This window comes from Tachypleus tridentatus, chromosome 7 (assembly GCF_004210375.1).
Source record: "Tachypleus tridentatus isolate NWPU-2018 chromosome 7, ASM421037v1, whole genome shotgun sequence".
Taxonomy (NCBI): domain Eukaryota; kingdom Metazoa; phylum Arthropoda; class Merostomata; order Xiphosura; family Limulidae; genus Tachypleus; species Tachypleus tridentatus.
Window position 1 is genome coordinate 101,370,028 of NC_134831.1, and position 21,017 is coordinate 101,391,044.

The 21,017-nt window shown below is 31.3% G+C and overlaps 1 protein-coding gene across 1 annotated transcript in view; it reads right to left on the reverse strand.

Annotated features, from left to right (window-relative positions):
- Positions 1 to 21,017, reverse strand: part of LOC143256304 (ATP-binding cassette sub-family C member 9-like) — a 112,595-nt gene that overhangs the window by 81,595 nt on the left and 9,983 nt on the right. Inside the window, 4 exon segments of the mRNA XM_076513376.1 lie at positions 1,640 to 1,840; positions 4,873 to 4,929; positions 10,208 to 10,251; positions 10,254 to 10,386. Of these exon segments, the coding sequence (XP_076369491.1) occupies positions 1,640 to 1,840; positions 4,873 to 4,929; positions 10,208 to 10,251; positions 10,254 to 10,386 (435 nt within the window).

Consider the following 21,017-nt stretch of genomic DNA (forward strand, 5'->3'; position numbering starts at 1 on the left):
TATTTGATTAATTTTACTGACCTTGTAATTACCATAAAAAATGCATGAAATAAATCTAAATTAGGATTTTTTTTCTAATATAACTGCAAATCATAACAGAAAACTACAGTTGTCTGTCCTAAATAGCTCAGAGCTTATAACAGTATACATCTTAAATTATATTGTATTATTGCTCTTTGACCTATGGCTAATGAATAATCCCACTACATGAGTTGTAAATCAGTCACCAAATGTATAGTTCAGGTTATCACAATGAATTACATAACACACAATCTTCTCATGAGTATACCCTGTGAAGAATTATTATTTTTCATTGTCTTACCTTATCTAAACTAGTAAGTTTCCAAATTTTTACATTTCAGCTACTTTTACAGCAAAAAATAAAGAATGCATATGAAGAACCAGAAATATAATACTTACTTCTGTTCTCTTTTGCTGACAATTGTTTATAAAAGTTAAGCCTAGTTTTTTATATTGCTGATACACTAAGTAAATTTTATTTGATTAAATAATGCATCATAGAACATAGAATAATAACACAAATCAAACAATGCCTTATAAGTACTATAATTTGTTTGGTTTTCAAACTGTGTAATAAAACCTTTAAAATTTAGCTAAACTTGTCAATGTGAATAGCAGGAAAGAAATTTTCCAACTGGTAACAAAATAGACATTACTCTGAAAAATTACAACTGATACATTACAACTCTGGCTTTCTATTGGTTATAAGTAATATAGTATAAAACGTTACAGAGAACTGTTGACTCCTTGTTAAGAGGATGTGACAAATGGGGGTGGCAAGTAGGTCTGATTTTGTAGTTTATGGTCCTGTAAACAAATAGAACTGAAGGTTGTAAAGTTATGTTTGGTCTTAGCAATATCAATATTATAATGAATAATTTACTTTAAATGACATACTTTTAGAAAGATGGAATATAAATTTGAAAAGATGGAAGACCTAGAGAACAAATGCAAAAATACTCATGCTAGGGAAGATTGAGGATTTTTTAAATATTTTATTATGAATCATGAACTTAAAACTTATATTAAAATTTGGTTAACTAATCATGTTATGATGCCAAATTTATTAGTATATAAGGATAATAAACAAGTTTAATTCACTTTTGAATGCAAGTCTCTAAAAGGCTATAACAGGTATACTTTGACCTATCCATAGTGACAGGATTAAGTAACTCGGACACAAAACATGCAAATATCCTATGGTACTCTGATGCAACATATGCATACATCCTATGATGCTCTATACAAAACAAGGCCACATCCTATAATGTCCTGATATAAAATATGCAGATATTCCACAGTGCCACTGATATAAAATATGCACACATCCTATGATGCTCTATACAAAACAAGGACACATCCTATAATGTCCTGATGCAAAATATGCACATATTCCACAGTGTCACTGATATAAAATATGCACACATCCTATGATGCTCCCTGCATATTGAAAAACAAACAACTTTTACAGATTATTCTAAAATTTAAATTTAATATTAAAATAAAACTAAAAGTCTGTAAAATATAAATTCACATTTGTGTCTGTACAAACATATATATATATTACTAACTAATTTGTTTACATAGAAACTATCGGGTTAGTTTTTTTTCACGTTACCTTAGTTGGATCAGGCTTAGATAATGTCCCCTCTTGAATAGCTGCTGCATACAAGACAATAATATTGATGGCCATAGGGCCGACTAACCCGACCAAATCACCAACCATTTTCATCATCCCTCCTAGTGCTAAGGTCTTCCAAAATGTCAACCAATAACATTTCCACAGAGACACTACCTTACCAGCTTTTTCTGCATTAAGCTAAAAAAAGAAAGAGAAACTCCAGAAAAGAATTATACGTATCTCTCTGTAGTTAATTATACGTATCTCTCTGTAGTTAATTATACGTATCTCTCTGTAGTTAATTATATGTATCTCTCTGTAGTTAATTATACGTATCTCTCTGTAGTTAATTATATGTATCTCTCTGTAGTTAATTATATGTATCTCTCTGTAGTTAATTATACGTATCTCTCTGTAGTTAATTATACGTATCTCTCTGTAGTTAATTATATGTATCTCTCTGTAGTTAATTATATATGTATCTCTCTGTAGTTAATTATACTCTCTGTAGTAATATCTCTGTAGTTAATATATACGTATCTCTCTGTAGTTAATTATATGTATCTCTCTGTAGTTAATTATATGTATCTCTCTGTAGTTAATTATAATGTATCTCTCTGTAGTTAATTATATGTATCTCTCTGTAGTTAATTATCTCTGTAGTTAATTATACGTATCTCTCTGTAGTTAATTATATATGTATCTCTCTGTAGTTAATTATATGTATCTCTCTGTAGTTAATGTATAATATATGTATCTCTCTGTAGTTAATTATAATTATCTCTCTGTAGTTAATTATATGTATCTCTCTGTAGTTAATTATAATGCATCTCTCTGTAGTTAATTATATCTCTCTGTAGTTAATTATATGTATCTCTCTGTAGTTAATTATCATGTATCTCTCTGTAGTTAATTATAATGTATCTCTCTGTAGTTAATTATATGTATCTCTCTGTAGTTAATTATATGTATCTCTCTGTAGTTAATTATTATCTGTAGTTAACGCATCTCTCTGTAGTTAATTATAATGTATCTCTCTGTAGTTAATTATGCATGTATCTCTCTGTAGTTAATTATATGTATCTCTCTGTAGTTAATTATAATGTATCTCTCTGTAGTTATTATCTCTCTGTAGTTAATTATAATTATCTCTCTGTAGTTAATTATATGTATCTCTCTGTAGTTAATTATATGTATCTCTCTGTAGTTAATTATAATGTATCTCTCTGTAGTTAATTATAATGTATCTCTCTGTAGTTAATTATCATGTATCTCTCTGTAGTTAATTATATCTCTCGTATCTCTCTGTAGTTAATTATAATGATCTCTCTGTAGTTAATTATATGTATCTCTCTGTAGTTAATTATATGTATCTCTCTGTAGTTAATTCATTATCTCTCTGTAGTTCTAACAAATAGTTGGTCTTTTCTTGAAAAGCTTTGCTCATTTTTTTTTAAATATATTTTCACTTGTCATATCTCTAAATAATTCCTTATTTACCATTATTCTAGTTTCAAAATTTGTACATTACATGCTTTTGGACATATACTTTACCCTCCTACCATTCATTTTACATTTATATAGTTTCAGTTCCATAAAAGAAAGCTTTACTGTATACAATTTATATGTAAATAACACATACTTTAATACACTTCAAAATACTCATTCCACTTAATACAATTTATATGTAAATAACACATACTTTAATACACTTCAAAATACTCATTACACTTAATACATTTTATATGTAAATAACACATACTTTAATACACTTCAAAATACTCATTACACTTAATACATTTTATATGTAAATAACACATACTTTAATACACTTCAAAATACTCATTACACTTAATACATTTTATATGTAAATAACACATACTTTAATACACTCAAAATACTCATTACACTTAATACAATTTATATGTAAATAACACATACTTTAATACACTTCAAAATACTCATTCCACTTAATACAATTTATATGTAAATAACACATACTTTAATACACTTCAAAATACTCATTACACTTAATACATTTTATATGTAAATAACACATACTTTAATACATCAAAAATACTCATTACACTTAATACAATTTATATGTAAATAACACATACTTTAATACACTTCAAAATACTCATTACACATAATACAATTTATATGTAAATAACACATACTTTAATACACTTCAAAATACTCATTACACTTAATACATTTTATATGTAAATAACACATACTTTAATACACTTCAAAATACTCATTACACTTAATACAATTTATATGTAAATAACACATACTTTAATACACTTCAAAATACTCATTACACTTAATACATTTTATATGTAAATAACACATACTTTAATACACTTCAAAATACTCATTACACTTAATACAATTTATTTCTAAAATTAAAACACACTAGAAATGGAGATGTTATACAGTTTTTTTTATAAGCCTGACATGGTCTAGTGGTTGAGGTGCTCGACTTATTAGCTAAGGGTTGTAAATTGAAATCCGTGTCACCAAACATGCTCATTTTGTATGTTTGCTGACTGAACTAGCCAGACAGGTGTAAAATACTTTTGACTTACAAAAATTGGATAATTTAAACTTTGTTACTTTCTTTATATATATAAGAGTATTAAGAGTTGGTAGTAAGGTATAAATGTGTTAAGTGCTTTACTTGGATAACCCTAGTTTCCTATGTAGTTTGTGTTCATACTAACTTCTGATTATAGCAAGTTATCTATATCAATCATATCTAAAAAAAATCATTCAAGCAATAACTACAGATAATTTAGTGCACTGTTCTTACTTATGACAATCATAATATGTGGTTTTATCAGTTTAGTACCCTTGTGTTTAACAATGTTTATGACCACATAACACGACTGTATGAAAAATGTGAGGTCTGTTATGATCGTACTTGGACACTGTGTCATATGATAAGCTTTTTTTAATCACAACTGATCTTTAAAAGTATTATGGCTTTGAATTTTTCAACTTTTAAACCATCTGATAAATTTTCCTGATGGTACGCATGTCAAGTCTAATGACATTTTGTCACATTTTAGTTGACATGCAGAACAATGTACAACAAACAGTTATCAGAAAGCCAGCTCACACGAAGAGCTCTTCTCTGCTGTAACACGTAACAATAACATTCTGTTAAAAACTTTACGACAGTTTACAAGTAAGTACAAGTACATGCTTGATAAAGCTCTTACCTTTTCTTTGAAATAGATATTATGAAACCTCTTAAACTGATTCTCAGCTTGGTCCACCTAAGAAGATACCAGTAAATATTACATTCATAAACACTGTGTCTTATCCATAAAATATGTAAGTTTCAGAGTTAGCCCATTACACGTTCTCATGTCAGTTATAAATAGAAATTTTATTCACCACTGACCAGGAAGGAAAAGAAAAAAAAAAAGATAAAAGTTGTATCAAGTTATGTTAGAATCAATTTTAAATTCAATAATATTTCATAGGGAGTACTGAACTTTCAACAAAACTTCCATTATTTTAATATTGCTAGATGATTCATAAACATATTAAGGAATATGATTTTAAAATGACATGTAAACATATAAACAATTAAAATTATAACAGTCTACTTCTGAAGAAGTTCTAACACTTTTGTGCAGCAGTAGTTAGGTGTAAGTTATTCAGTGCAGAAGATTATATCTTCCTAGTGACCACGCTCTATGTGCTTTTCAATAATGGTTTCACAAAGTTTATCGTATGTTCTATGATCCATGATATTCAATCACAAGCTTAAGCAAACAATGCACACAAAAATCACTGTAGCTAAATTTTAGGACTTGGCAGGTATGTCACTGAATGAAATTACTACAACACTAACTTCTTCACAAAAGCACTACTGATTTGTGACTTATGTACAAACACTCATGAATTTCTTGGTTTATGAACCATTATCAACTTAAACTCTTTGTTTATTACCTTGTTAAGAAAAGATTATCCACTTTTACTGCATTACTTTTTTGAATTGGAGATTTCTTCTTTATAATCATAGCTGTCATTTGTACAAAGTCAATGTTTCTGATTGACTTGGTGTATGATTTTACAGATAGTCACTATCCTATTTTACAGATAGTCACTATCCTATTTTACAGATAGTGACTATCCTAAATGATGTGCTGTGATTTTTAACTTTCAGAGAAGACACTAAAGACCCCCTTCTTTATAATTATGTGTTCTTTGGCTCTATATAGTTGAAAACAATCTCACTATATTTATGTTTCTTTGAACAAAGCAGTTACATACCATTCTACACATCAAAGTATGGAGACATTTTTCAGTTAACTTTTACACGAAAAGTTTAAGCATCTGAAAACTTGTTTAATCTTTTGGCTATATATTGATTAACACTATACTAAAGTAATGAAATAAAAACCCATGTTATAGTGTGATAAATGCCAAAAGAGACCCCAAACTGGAGCACTTTCAAATAATTGACTATTCATCTTCAGGAGAATAAAGAAGAATAGTTAAATATTTAAAAGTTTTGAGTTAAGGTTTGAAATATGTTAAATATTATAATTTTCCTACAGTGAAAGTATATTTCTAATAGGTACTTCCTTCTATGCACAATATTTGCGATTCTTGTTCAGTACTGCCATCTATATGCAAACGTTTTCTTTACGCATGCCACATAACATGACTCTATGAAGAATGTAAGGTCTGTTATGATCATACTTGGTCACTATGTCATTATACATCATCTATTAACCAATAATAGCATAGCATGCTCACATAACACATGTTGCGTACCACCTCCCTCTACTCACAAGATTACCTATGATCCTACACTGAGGAGGAGGGAACCAATGGAAGGGAACAACAGAAGCATCTGAAGAATACCCTGATAATGAAACTGATCTGAAGATCAGAAAAGGTGAACAGCACCACTTCTGAGCCAGGTATACTCTTCACTTGTGTGTATAATTCATAAAACACAAGAGCAGAAACTGGAAGGCATAGAATAGCTAGGGTGTATTGGACCATATTTGGCAAGTCAGTTACATCTAAAACCTCATCATGGGGTACTGCCATCCACATGAGGGTAGGATAAAGGACATATTGTCCTCATCTAAAAGTCATGAATCAGAGATTGAGACCTGCATAGATTACTGAGTACGACACAAGGATCATCACGACTTCATTAATCCATGAATTGCCATCCAGGACAGAGAGGATACAATCAACACGAGTGAGGACTTAAGTTGATTGGTTCACTCAATGCTGGGAAATGTTGTCCATATGAAGGTAAGATGAGGGATTTAATCAAAGGGGTAAACTGCATTTGTGATGGATCAATTCCAGTGATTGTGAAATAGCATCAGGAGGCTGCATCATCCTGTACCGAGATGGATCAATTCCATGTATATATTGTGATCAAGAGAAAATGGGAATGATAAATTCATTGCATCTACACTACCAGAACACCACCATCCTACTCCCAACTGAATGCTTACAGCCAATTATTTTGTGGAACCCATTCAGGAGGGTGCTTCTGTGGCCAACCACCACAGCGGCTTGGAACTGTAAAGTGGTAATGACTCTCATACTACAGTTGGAGAATGAGGATGTAAATGCAGTAGAGAGTCTGAAGGAATATCATCACAAGAGACAATGCAATAAGTGACCACAATACCTTATTTTCAAAAGCAAACCATATTGAGTTATTCACTAAAGACATGGCAGGTGGGCACTAATTCCCTTCTGCTTTACCCATGCTTTATTTCATAAGTGTTATGAGGTTTTCCAGGAATTCTCACATTCCAGATTGGGACATTAATATGGTCCTCAATGGCCTAACTTTACCTCTGTTTGAAACGCTTTCCTCACGCTCCTTGTTTGATCTGTCCTGTGGATGTTGATTTGTTTACCATTGATGTTTCCTGTAGCTTGTGTTAACCTAACTATCTTCTCAGTCATTCCTTTCTCCCTAAGATCATGGGAACTTGGTAGAATTTTCTCCTTTTCTTGTATTTCCCTTCCTTCTGTCTTCCATCTTTACACTTTTACAGATTCCAACAAGCTTATCTATCCATTTAGGGCCCTATATTGTTATATAGAATGTGTAGGTACCCTTCAGGGTATGTGCAATCATCTTTTTTATTCTTTGGCAATCTGCCTCACTTTATGATCTTTCCCCTCCTACCCATATGAATTGGACTCACTGGAAAACCTCTGAATCTGGAGGAAATGCATGAGTACAGTAAGAGGGAAGCACAATTGCTGTGGCATCTGAAAAAATGAAAGGTAAGGGAGAGAGCCTCTTGATATCTGGAGAGCAAAGAGATGTAAGACTCACAGTCAGAGACCCCGGTGAGAAATTATACCACCTAAGCCACAGAAGGCTTGCATGCAGGAAATATAAAACTATCCACTTGCACTGGTACACTTCCATGGAAGATGGATGTATGGAAGTAACTTACAAGGATGTGACTCTAAGTGTGAAGCCAGATATTCTTATTAAGGTGTGAAAATGAAGCATGGGGAGATTGGGATGTAGAATAGGGGGTTGAGGTTGATGAAGAATGGAGGAAAACAGTGGAAGAGGGATAGACGAAGAGAAGTTGGCATATTAACCTCATGTTAATGTCAATATTTCGATTATGCAACTTCAGAAGTGTACTAGGAAGATGACAAAAACATTTTACGTTTAAGGTATTTAAAGTTTCACTTCAAGCAAGAAAACTTATATTATCTTCAAGTAGTGCTTGTTCACCTAAATCATAACACTGATTAGCACCTGAATCCACAAACAGAACCTTACTTTAAATTTTGATTAACTGATATTAAATTACAACAATCTCTACCCATAATTATTTCTCACATAAAATACACAACCTAACATCTTTCTGGGATTTCTGAGTGGCCAATGTTAAACTGCTTGTCTTAAAAATTTTCTGCTAAATAAAAGTGCATACCCAGTAAACTTTGATAGCATGCATTACAGAACAAAGTAACAGTTTTAGAACTTTAAAAAGACAAAACTAAAAACAAAATGCTATGCACAACATTAACAAAAATAGGTAGTGTAAAATAATAGGCTTTAGGTGGCTCAAAAACAAGACTCATTTTAATGTTCCTCTGCACCTATCTGCAAAAACTCAATATCTCATCCTTCTTAAAATACATGTACCTCTGAGATAAAATACTAATAACAGTTTTGAAAATTTTACTGAATCTAAGCTTATATCACATGATCTGCACAAATTCACTTTCCTGGATCAGTTTCAGATCAAAACCTAAGACATGATTTAAAGTACTCCAGTCATGTTTCTCAAAACTCTATAAGACATTTTATGATGTTACTCTGCATTCAGTTATCACAGTGTAGATCCTACATTCAACCTTTGACTTTTTTCTTTGAATGCTTATACAAAAGTAATCGAAAATATGAAAGCAAATGTAGTAAGTAATTAACATTGAATAAAATAATCAAGATATTCCATGTTGCTATCTTCAAGATAAATGACTGTAATATAAAACTGTTTTGAACATTTTGTTTACATTTTCTTAAACCTTACTTCTATAGATTCTCACAAGTCAAAGCAAGAATTTCAAATCTTCAAAAAATCCACTAGTTTATTGTTTTCCAAAACATTAACTCAACAATTCTGTCAATTTATTTTTACCAGAGGTATCCTCTCTGCTCAAGATGGTAGATTATTTTTACCAGAGGTATCCTCTCTGTTCTAGATGGTAGATTATTTTTACCAGAGGTATCCTCTCTGCTCAAGATGGTAGATTATTTTTACCAGAGGTATCCTCTCTGTTCTAGATGGTAGATTATTTTTACCAGAGGTATCCTCTCTGCTCAAGATGGTAGATTATTTTTACCAGAGGTATCCTCTCTGTTCTAGATGGTAGATTATTTTCACCAGAGGTATCCTCTCTGTTCTAGATTATAAATTATTTTTACCAGAGGTATCCTCTCTGTTCTAGATTGTAGATTATTTTTACCAGAGGTATCCTCTCTGCTCAAGATGGTAGATTATTTTTATCAGAGGTATCCTCTCTGTTCTAGATGGTAGATTATTTTCACCAGAGGTATCCTCTCTGTTCTAGATTATAAATTATTTTTACCAGAGGTATCCTCTCTGTTCTAGATTGTAATTATTTTCTATATGAATATTAATAATTCTGACAATGAACAAGTAAACATATTCTATATCATATAACTAATTGCAGTATGTGATTAATCATGACAAACAGTTATAATGTAAAAATGTAAAAGGTTTTTGGCATTAAAGTTTTACACTTAATTCTTATGTGTTACTTCCTCTATGTATTTACTTTTTATCTCATAAGATAATACAAAACAAACACTAAATTAGTATTCTCAATATGATTATGTTCAATTCTTACTCTTAACTACGAAAAGAACACAAAACTGAAACCATAACAAATGAACCTGGTGTAAAAGCCTAAGAATGACTGTTGAGTGTTAGTTCATTAAAACCTAAATGATTAAGTCTTGTTTAGTATCTCTGTTGAAAAACTCATTTGTTTCATATCACTTACTTCAGGCAAGTCCCCTAAATCTTCCAATTCCAAAGGGTTTTCTTTCCATTTTTCAAAAGTGGAAGCAGCCAAGAAAAGGTTGCTTTAGACAAGAGTGTGGTAAAATGATGTATGTATTTCAGTCTGGTCACATCATACATTACTGATACATCTTCTTCAGCTTTGGGCCATAAATATTTCTAATTAGACAACAAAAAACAAGTATCAGGTGGTGTATAGTCAACCATTTCATGTTTATTTTAATAAAAACTTTATTTTGTTTAAAATAAACACAAATAGTATAACAAACGTTTAGTAAACCAACATGAACGTTTACTACTTGTCAATAAAATTATTCAAAGAAAAAAAATGCTGAGACGAAATATTAATTTATATCACACTATTTTCAACTAGTCCAACATAAATTATTGGACAATATATACTATATATACCCAATATATAGGGATAATAAAACAACAGTATATACACAATACATAGGGATACTATATATACACAATACATAGGGATACTATATATACACAATACATAGGGTTACCATATATACACAATATATAGGGATACCATATATATACAATATATAGGATAATAAAAAACTATATATACACACATAAAATATATACTGAAACAACAGTAGGATAATAAAACAACAGTATATACACAATACATAGGGATACTAGAGAAACAACAGTTACACAATATAGGGATACTGAAAAACAGTAGATACACAATATATATACATAGAAACAAAATGATGGGATACTGAAACAACAGTAGATACACAATATAGGGATACTGAAACAACAGTAGATACTATAGAGATTCTGAAACAACAGTAGATACACAATATAGGGATACTGAAACAACAGTAGATACACATTATAGGGATACTGAAACAACCGTAGATGTACAACATAGGGATATTGAAACAACAGTAGATATACAACATATCCAGACTATGCAATAGAGAAAAGTAATTTTATATATAAACATTACTTTCACACCCTGATGTATCACAATCTGAGTCAGACTGACACAATCAACTCACAAATACATTTGAAATGGGCATAATTTTTACACAGAACAGAACTGTCAGTTTTACTAAAATAAAAGCAGACTAGATACTACATACTAGATACTACATTCAACATACTACATACTACATTCTGTATACTAGATACAACATACTATAAAATGAGAAATCAGAATGGTAATACCTCAAATTTTTGGTTAGCTGGGATAACTAAAAACTATAAAATGAGAAATCAGAATGGTAATACCTCAAATGTTTGGTTAGCTGGGATAACTAAAAACTATAAAATGAGAAATCAGAATGGCAATACCTCAAATGTTTGGTTAGCTAGGAAAACTAAAAACTATAAAATGAGAAATCAGAATGGCAATACCTCAAATGTTTGGTTAGCTGGGATAACTAAAAACTATAAAATGAGAAATCAGAATGGCAATACCTCAAATGTTTGGTTAGCTGGGATAACTAAAAACTATAAAATGAGAAATCAGAATGGTAATACCTCAAATGTTTGGTTAGCTGGGATAACTAAAAACTATAAAATGAGAAATCAGAATGGCAATACCTCAAATGTTTGGTTAGCTAGGAAAACTAAAAACCATAAAATGAGAAATCAGAATGGCAATACCTCAAATGTTTGGTTAGCTAGGAAAACTAAAAACTATAAAATGAGAAATCAGAATGGCAATACCTCAAATGTTTGGTTAGCTGGGATAACTAAAACTATAAAATGAGAAATCAGAATGGTAATACCTCAAATGTTTGGTTAGCTGGGATAACTAAAAACTATAAAATGAGAATCAGAATGGTAATACCTCAAATGTTTGGTTAGCTGGGATAACTAAAAACTATAAAATGAGAAATCAGAATGGTAATACCTCAAATGTTTGGTTAGCTGGGATAACTAAAAACTATAAAATGAGAATCCAGAATGGTAATACCTCAAATGTTTGGTTAGCTGGGATAACTAAAAACTATAAAATGAGAAATCAGAATGGCAATACCTCAAATGTTTGGTTAGCTGGGATAACTAAAAACTATAAAATGAGAAATCAGAATGGCAATACCTCAAATGTTTGGTTAGCTGGGATAACTAAAACTATAAAATGAGAAATCAGAATGGCAATACCTCAAATGTTTAGTTAGCTGGGATAACTAAAAACTATAAAATCAGAAATCAGAATGGCAATACCTCAAATGTTTGGTTAGCTGGGATAACTAAAAACTATAATATGAGAAATCAGAATGGCAATACCTCAAATGTTAGGTTAGCTGGGATAACTAAAAACTATAATATGAGAAATCAGAATGGTAATACCTCACATGTTTGGTTAGCTGGGATAACTAAAAACTATAAAACAAGAAATCAGAATGGCAATACCTCAAATGTTTGGTTAGCTGGGATAACTAAAAACTATAAAACGAGAAATCAGAATGGCAATACCTCAAATGTTTGGTTAGCTGGGATAACTAAAAACTATAAAATGAGAAATCAGAATGGCAATACCTCAAATGTTTGGTTAGCTGGGATAACTAAAAACTATAAAATGAGAAATCAGAATGGCAATACCTCAAATGTTTGGTTAGCTGGGATAACTAAAAACTATAAAATGAGAAATCAGAATGGGAATACTTCAAATGTTTGGTTAGCTGGGATAACTAAAAACTATAAAACGAGAAATCAGAATGGCAATACCTCAAATGTTTGGTTAGCTGGGATAACTAAAAACTATAAAATGAGAATCCAGAATGGTAATACCTCAAATGTTTGGTTAGCTGGGATAACTAAAAACTATAAAATGAGAAATCAGAATGGCAATACCTCAAATGTTTGGTTAGCTGGGATAACTAAAAACTATAAAATGAGAAATCAGAATGGCAATACCTCAAATGTTTGGTTAGCTGGGATAACTAAAACTATAAAATGAGAAATCAGAATGGCAATACCTCAAATGTTTGGTTAGCTGGGATAACTAAAAACTATAAAATGAGAAATCAGAATGGCAATACCTCAAATGTTTGGTTAGCTGGGATAACTAAAACTATAAAATGAGAATCCAGAATGGTAATACCTCAAATGTTTGGTTAGCTGGGATAACTAAAAACTATAAAATGAGAAATCAGAATGGCAATACCTCAAATGTTTGGTTAGCTGGGATAACTAAAAACTATAAAATGAGAAATCAGAATGGCAATACCTCAAATGTTTGGTTAGCTGGGATAACTAAAAACTATAAAATGAGAAATCAGAATGGCAATACCTCAAATGTTTGGTTAGCTGGGATAACTAAAAACTATAAAATGAGAAATCAGAATGGCAATACCTCAAATGTTTGGTTAGCTGGGATAACTAAAAACTATAAAATGAGAAATCAGAATGGCAATACCTCAAATGTTAACTAAAAACTATAAATCATTGTTAAACATTAATCATTGTTAGAGTTTATTTATTGTTTATTTTAACAGACAATAAGTGACTTTACTTAATTTTAAGCCAGTGTGTAACATTGACTGTTGTAACAGACACAAGAATAATACTATCAAGTATGTTTTTATTATTTTGTGCAAAGCTACACAAGAGCTATTTGTGCTCTACACAGTATGATGAAATATGTACCATCATTTGTACAGTGTGCTATAAAAAAAACAACACACCAGTAGCCTAAAGGTTAACAACAGTACACATGCAGCCAAACATTATCATCTTGTAGAATCCAAAAACACTGAAAATTAAATTAAACTACTTTTAGTTTTAAAACTGTGAAAATATTTATTAAAATCCAGAAAGTTTTAGGCTTTACAGTGAAATACAAATACATTTTTATCTTTAATGTAAAACAAAACATCAAATAATTTATTTAACATTTGAAAGGTTCATATAAATATAAAAAGAGAGATTTCCTTTAGAAGAACATGTGATAAGAGCAAATTCAGCTAATGATCTAATTTCACATTTACATTTGTAAACGCTCGTAAGTGATTAATCAGTTCAATTCTAAGATATTAAACGTGTGGCTATCATTACAATTTATAACTGCTGTTGTGTTAGCAGTGCCAACAAGCTTATTAAATACACCTGTTTCATATGTTTATCTTCTAGGAAATCTTAGATTTCTAAATTGGAAACTTAATATCCCAAATTTTGTTTGTTTCAAGTTGATGTTTTGCGATACATAAAGAACATGTTGTTGTAGAAAGAAAGTTCACACTTGAAGTAACATGAATGACATTTTACACTTCACTGCCACAGAAGAGCTTTTGTTCTTCCTCTAAGTGTTTTAATATGCTTATCTATACCGTAATGTAAAGAATATATACATGTGCTTATATAATATAAAACAGCTCATTTCTTTATTGAAGTTTTTATGGTAAGATTTTGAAAAGCATGAAATTCAAAATGCCAGAAATAAAATTTAATGGGTCACTTCTAGCACGTTAGCATGAAATACTTCAGTGATTTCCACTAATTTATTTGTTTTTCTAATTTTGTGTAAACATTATTCATATGTAAACACTATTTTGTTACAAATTAATTTTACCATCTGAAGAATATCAAAAATTAGTAAACAGGTTGTTTACACGAACGTATAAAGCCGTTAACGTTCACTTTGTACAAGTCTGATGTTATATACAGTATGTGTAACTTTCATTTGTTCTCCAAAGTTAAAAGTTTAATACATGTTTAAAATAAAAGGACGTACTCTTAACCAACTATAAATTCTAATACTTAATTGGAATTAAAATTAATTTCAAACAGGTGTTTCCCTCTGACATAATGGAAATTTGTATTTCTCAAGTTTGAAGTAATAAAACATGTGACTTGAAATTTAAAACATCCTTTATGTGAAGGTACTAGTATATACTGCTTATGTGACTTGAAATTTAAAACATCCTTTATGTGAAGGTACTAGTATATACTGCTTATGTGACTTGAAATTTAAAACATCCTTTATGTGAAGGTACTAGTATATACTGCTTATGTGACTTGAAATTTAAAACATCCTTTATGTGAAGGTACTAGTATATACTTATGTGACTTGAAATTTAAAACATCCTTTATGTGAAGGTACTAGTATATACTGCTTATGTGACTTGAAATTTAAAACATCCTTTATGTGAAGGTACTAGTATATACTGCTTACCTGAATAACACTTTTCCATTACCACTTTACCATTATAATCTAGATAATTTTATTGAAAATTGCAGTCACTATGAAAATTTGGTTGTGAGGTGGTGAGTGAGGGTATTTGTGGATAAGTACCTGGTTGTGAGGTGGTGAGAGTGAGGGTACTTGTGGATAAGTACCTGGTTGTGAGGTGGTGAGAGTGAGGGTACTTGTGGATAAGTACCTGGTTGTGAGGTGGTGAGAGTGAGGGTATTTGTGGATAAGTACCTGGTTGTGAGGTGGTGAGAGTGAGGGTATTTGTGGATAAGTACCTGGTTGTGAGGTGGTGAGAGTGAGGGTATTTGTGGATAAGTACCTGGTTGTGAGGTGGTGAGAGTGAGGGTACTTGTGGATAAGTACATGTTTGAAGTTATTTTAATTCTTAAAATGTAAGATTCAATTCAGGTTATTTTCCTGAGATACTAAAAAGCAGAACACCAATGGAATAAAAGTTTTGTGAACTGGTGAACAAGAGAAAACTAAAATGTATAAAACCACAACAACAGAAAGCTTGAAGATAATAATTTAGTGATTCCTAACCATTGGTCAACAGAGAGAGATTTCATCCAAGTAGAAAGATGGATACATAACCATTGGTCTACAGAGAGAGATTTCATCCAATTAGAAAGATGGATACATAACCATTGGTCTGCAGAGAGAGATTTCTTCCAATTAGAAAGATGGATTCATAATCATAGGTCAACAGGGATTTCATCCAAATAGAAAGATGTTCATAAAAAAAATGTATTTTTAAATATAGCTAATACAATTTAGTGTTTTACAATGTAATTCCAAAAGTGCTATAAAAATGTAATATTGAAAGTGGTCAGTGAAATTTTGGGATCAGAACTAGTTTGTTTTCAGTTGAAAACAAACAAACTGGTGACCACTGATATAAATTATAAGAAATGCATAACCAAGCAAGATAGTGTATAATCACCAGAAGACAATATGCCAAACTGGAATCAAATAAGAATGAGTGAAACACACCTTATACATGAAAAAAACACTCAGAAAGAAGGGATTAGTAATGGTGTAATGAAATTGTAGAGCTAATAATCAGACACAAGTGTTGACATTGACAGACAGAAGGAACATCATGTCCTGCTCATGCAGTGAAAGGTTTCTACAGGAGAAACCTGAAAGAACAAACTCCAGAGCCAGTATAACCTATTTACATACTGTTAGGATATTCAAAAACGGTAATAATTACAAGCAGTAATTTTTTAATAGTTGATTTTTGTTTAACTGGTCAGTTTATATGACAATCAGTGATGTAATTACTGATCACAGGTAACTGACAGTCAGTGATGTAATTACTGATCACAGATAACTGACAGTCAGCAATGTAATTACTGATCACAGATAACTGACAGTCAGCAATGTAATTACTGATCACAGATAACTGACAGTCAGTGATGTAATTACTGATCACAGATAACTGATAACATTAGTGAATTTATTAAAATAACTATGCCTATTTCACTCAGGGTAAAGAAGTTGGAAACTTATGAAATACAGAAACTTCAGGTGCACTTCCATAACTTATTTTCACACTCATGAAAACTGGGTCAGTTTCTCTTGATCATGATTTACTATTAAAATATTATGTTTAAATGCTATGACCATAAGCACACAGAAACACTTATGATTTCTACAGATTATATTGTGTATACATAAAACTAGTTATTTATAAAAGGCCATAACAATTGAGCCAACAACATCATTTTCAATGTACAAGCATAATTTCTATACAATATTTTTCCAGTGTTTTTACTTGCAATTTATCTTCTTACAGACTAGTCTTAAACTACCATATGTTTTGTATCAGTTTAATTGTTTTTCAAATTCATTGATTACTGATTTTTTTTCTCTAATTGCTGTTTGAAACCTAAGAAATGTCAAAGATGTTCCTTGAAGCTTTTACCAAAAAAAACTTATTACAAGATGCAATATACAGAATGGTTATAAAGAAAATTTGATATACCAAAATGTCCCTTGCCATCCCTAATTTAGTAGTGTAAGATTAGAAGAAAGACATCTAGTTACCACCACCCACTGTCAACTCTTAGAATACTTTTTACCAATGAATAGTAGAATTGACCATCACTTTATAACATTTCCATGGCTGAAAGGATGAGCACGTTTGGTGTAACAGGGGATTTAAACCCACCACCCTCAGATTATGAGTTGAGGCCCTAACCACCTGGCAACGCTGAGCCATATATGTTTCTTAAAGTTTTTACCAAAAAATTTTTTTATAAGATGCAATATAAACAATGGTTATAAAGAAAACATTTGACATACCAACATGTCATATGTTACAACTGTATGACATAGGACGGTGAAATTATATAGAAGTGTTAAAGGTATCATGCAGGTGCAAAATGGCACAGTTGTCACCTGTTACCACCAAGGGCACTGCTACAACCTAATATCTGATCAGCAACTGTGATCAGTGTTAAAATTACAATGTACCCCTGTGACAGTGTATATTTAAGAGCATCTCATCTGGCATGCGAGCTATTTCCCAAACAGTTATATCATTAGGTCTGGAATTGTGCAAGCTTTCCTTGGTAAAGGCACAGCTTCAAGTAGCCCCACAGCCAGAAATTGGCACAATAGGTTTGGCAAATGAGAGGGTTATTTACAATGAGAGTTAAATGAAATGATTCTGTCCTGAAAGTGTTACAACAAGACATGTTTTTCCAGTTAACAATATAAACAGTGGCACCATTCTTCATAAAAGCCATAATATCAATCATATTTCAATTATGCAGCATGATTATTACACTAATTGCAAATAGTGCATGGCACTATGCAGGTTCATGTATTTATGGTTCTCCAAAAGTGTACAGTCTGATAACAAAGTTAGTTGTAAAACAACATAACACTGTTGTCTTAACATTATGAAGATGTGTAGGATATGTTACACATGGATTACTTTCCAACATGATCCAGTTACAGATGTTGACACTTGGAAGAATGAATTATGCTTCAACAGTCCATTAACCAACTTACAGTTGTGCCAAGAAACGTGATGAAAATGAATGTCAGTTTAAATTAATCTATAATGTTTGAACATGATACAGCTTTCAAGGAAACATTCACAAAGTTGATTGAAGAGCCTTACAAATAGACAAGATTGGGAAGTTCTAAAGCCAAACAACACAACATATACTGCTGCACCAAATGTACACTTCTGATGTTTATATTGCTATGGTATGGCTAACCTAAGCAACCAATTTCAGTAGGTGTCAGTGGACTACCTGTATAAGGCTTATCCCAACTTGTCTCCTCAAGTTCTTTTAAGAAACTGGACGATGCTCTCAGTGGGTGTTATGTACTGTATTGTACTCCCTGAGAGTTCCCTCAACTTTACATCTCCTGGTGTTATAACATTTCACTAGTTCACGAAACTGGACGATGCTCTCAGTGGGTGTTATGTACTGTATTGTACTCCCTGAGAGTTCCCTCAACTTTACATCTCCTGGTGTTATAACATTTCACTAGTTCACCGAAACTGGATGATGCTCTCAGTGGGTGTTATGTACTGTATTGTACTCCCTGAGAGTTCCCTCAACTTTACATCTCCTGGTGTTATAACATTTCACTAGTTCACCGAAACTGGATGATGCTCTCAGTGGGTGTTATGTACTGTATTGTACTCCCTGAGAGTTCCCTCAACTTTACATCTCCTGGTGTTATAACATTTCACTAGTTCACCGAAACTGGACGATGCTCTCAGTGGGTGTTATGTACTGTATTGTACTCCCTGAGAGTTCCCTCAACTTTACATCTCCTGGTGTTATAACATTTCACTAGTTCACCTCTTTATTGCACTTGTCTGTTTCATTTTAGTTGAATAAAGGACACTACAGTAGATATGCTTATTTATACCTATGGGAAATATGCAAAAGAAACCACAGCGATGTTCCTGGTGACAACCGTCAGATTTTCCTCCACAGAATACTCTTGACACTGTTGTGCAATTTGTGAGATGTGATGTAATACTCTTGACACTGTTGTGCAATTTGTGAGATGTAATGTAATGAATCGTAAAGTGTTCTTCCTAATCACTCTTGATGCAGATATACAACATAAAATTATACCTACTTACAAAACATAGATACAAAAATATATGAGTGCAACGTGGATTTGGTTATAATTTCTACTTTAGGGGACAAATGAACAAGTTAAGGCCAAAATTTTTTGGTCATTTATTTAAAGAATAATCCCTTTCCAACTCTTTGTTGTTATATAGGTTAAAAAATGGCTACTCAAGGTAACTTCATAAAAATAAATTTAAAAAATTAAGAAAAATGAAACCATTTGAAATTTTATATACAACAAAAACATTCTCTTCTTGGTTTTTTATTACACACACACACACACGTATAATAACAAGCTACAGATTAGAGAACCCAAAGCACAAATTATTTAATGTCTGGGTAATACTTCTTAACCACAAACAATATTTATATTCACTGTAAGAGTTAGTATACAGACAGAACATTGTGATTAGGTTATGACCCTCAAACTGATGCACGTACACAGTACTTGCATTAATTGCAATATAACACGGTGAATAAAGTGCATGCATATTATATATTAACGTTTTATTTTTAATACTTGGAAAATCAGTAGAGAATGAAAAGCGACAGAAGAATAATACGAACCTTATAATTATATTACATGTTTTACTTATTATTCAATATACAGAATAGTTTGATTATAAATTAATAGTTTATATTTTTCTGGATATTATTATTAACTAAAACATTATTTGAAAGTGTACTATTATGTGTTTTCTCAACAAACACATAAAGAAGAATCTTGCTGTTCAGAATGTAGACATATACGTAACTAGCAATATTCTCTCAGCATAATGCACAAAGTCCTTACTTATCAACAGTAACAGTGCTAACCAACAAGTGGGTAAAAGTGACAATTCATTCAGAACCGTAATTTAAAGACAGGAGTCTCTTACTTTTTTCTTAGTAAAACAGGAAAAATAGAAACAACACCAACCAAAAGAAAAAAACTCGTAGTACTGTACAAGTATCCAAGGTTATGGCATACATTTCTGAGGAATTGGGCAAATTAAAGAAATCTGTACACATAAGTCACCGAATGATGTTTCTACAAGTTGCAGTGATTGTAGTAACATCATTCTCTAAGCACCAGTTTTACCCTTTACATCCAAATAACAATTGTCGAAAAGAATCCTACTGTAAGATGCTATAACTCAAACAATTTAAATGAAAAAATTACATGCTCAAACATTTAACTATTATTATAAGAAGAGAAAATAATTAATTTGCTTAACCCTAGAATTTATATATCCTTAACCAGTAACATGCATTTCACTAAAACTGCTTGAAATGACTTGAACTGCACACAAGCTTCAGCATATTTCTTTTCTGAAACCTGTATATTTTGATAACAAGAAATCCACTTTCAAGAACATAAACGTTTTGAGATGGCTTGACTGGGTGATAAAAAATTTTACTATAAATATACAACAATTCTAGAAGATTTGTCATCATCACCTGCATATCTTTTGAATGTAGAGATGGGCAGCTCACTTGATTATTTAAAATAGTCAACTATCTGT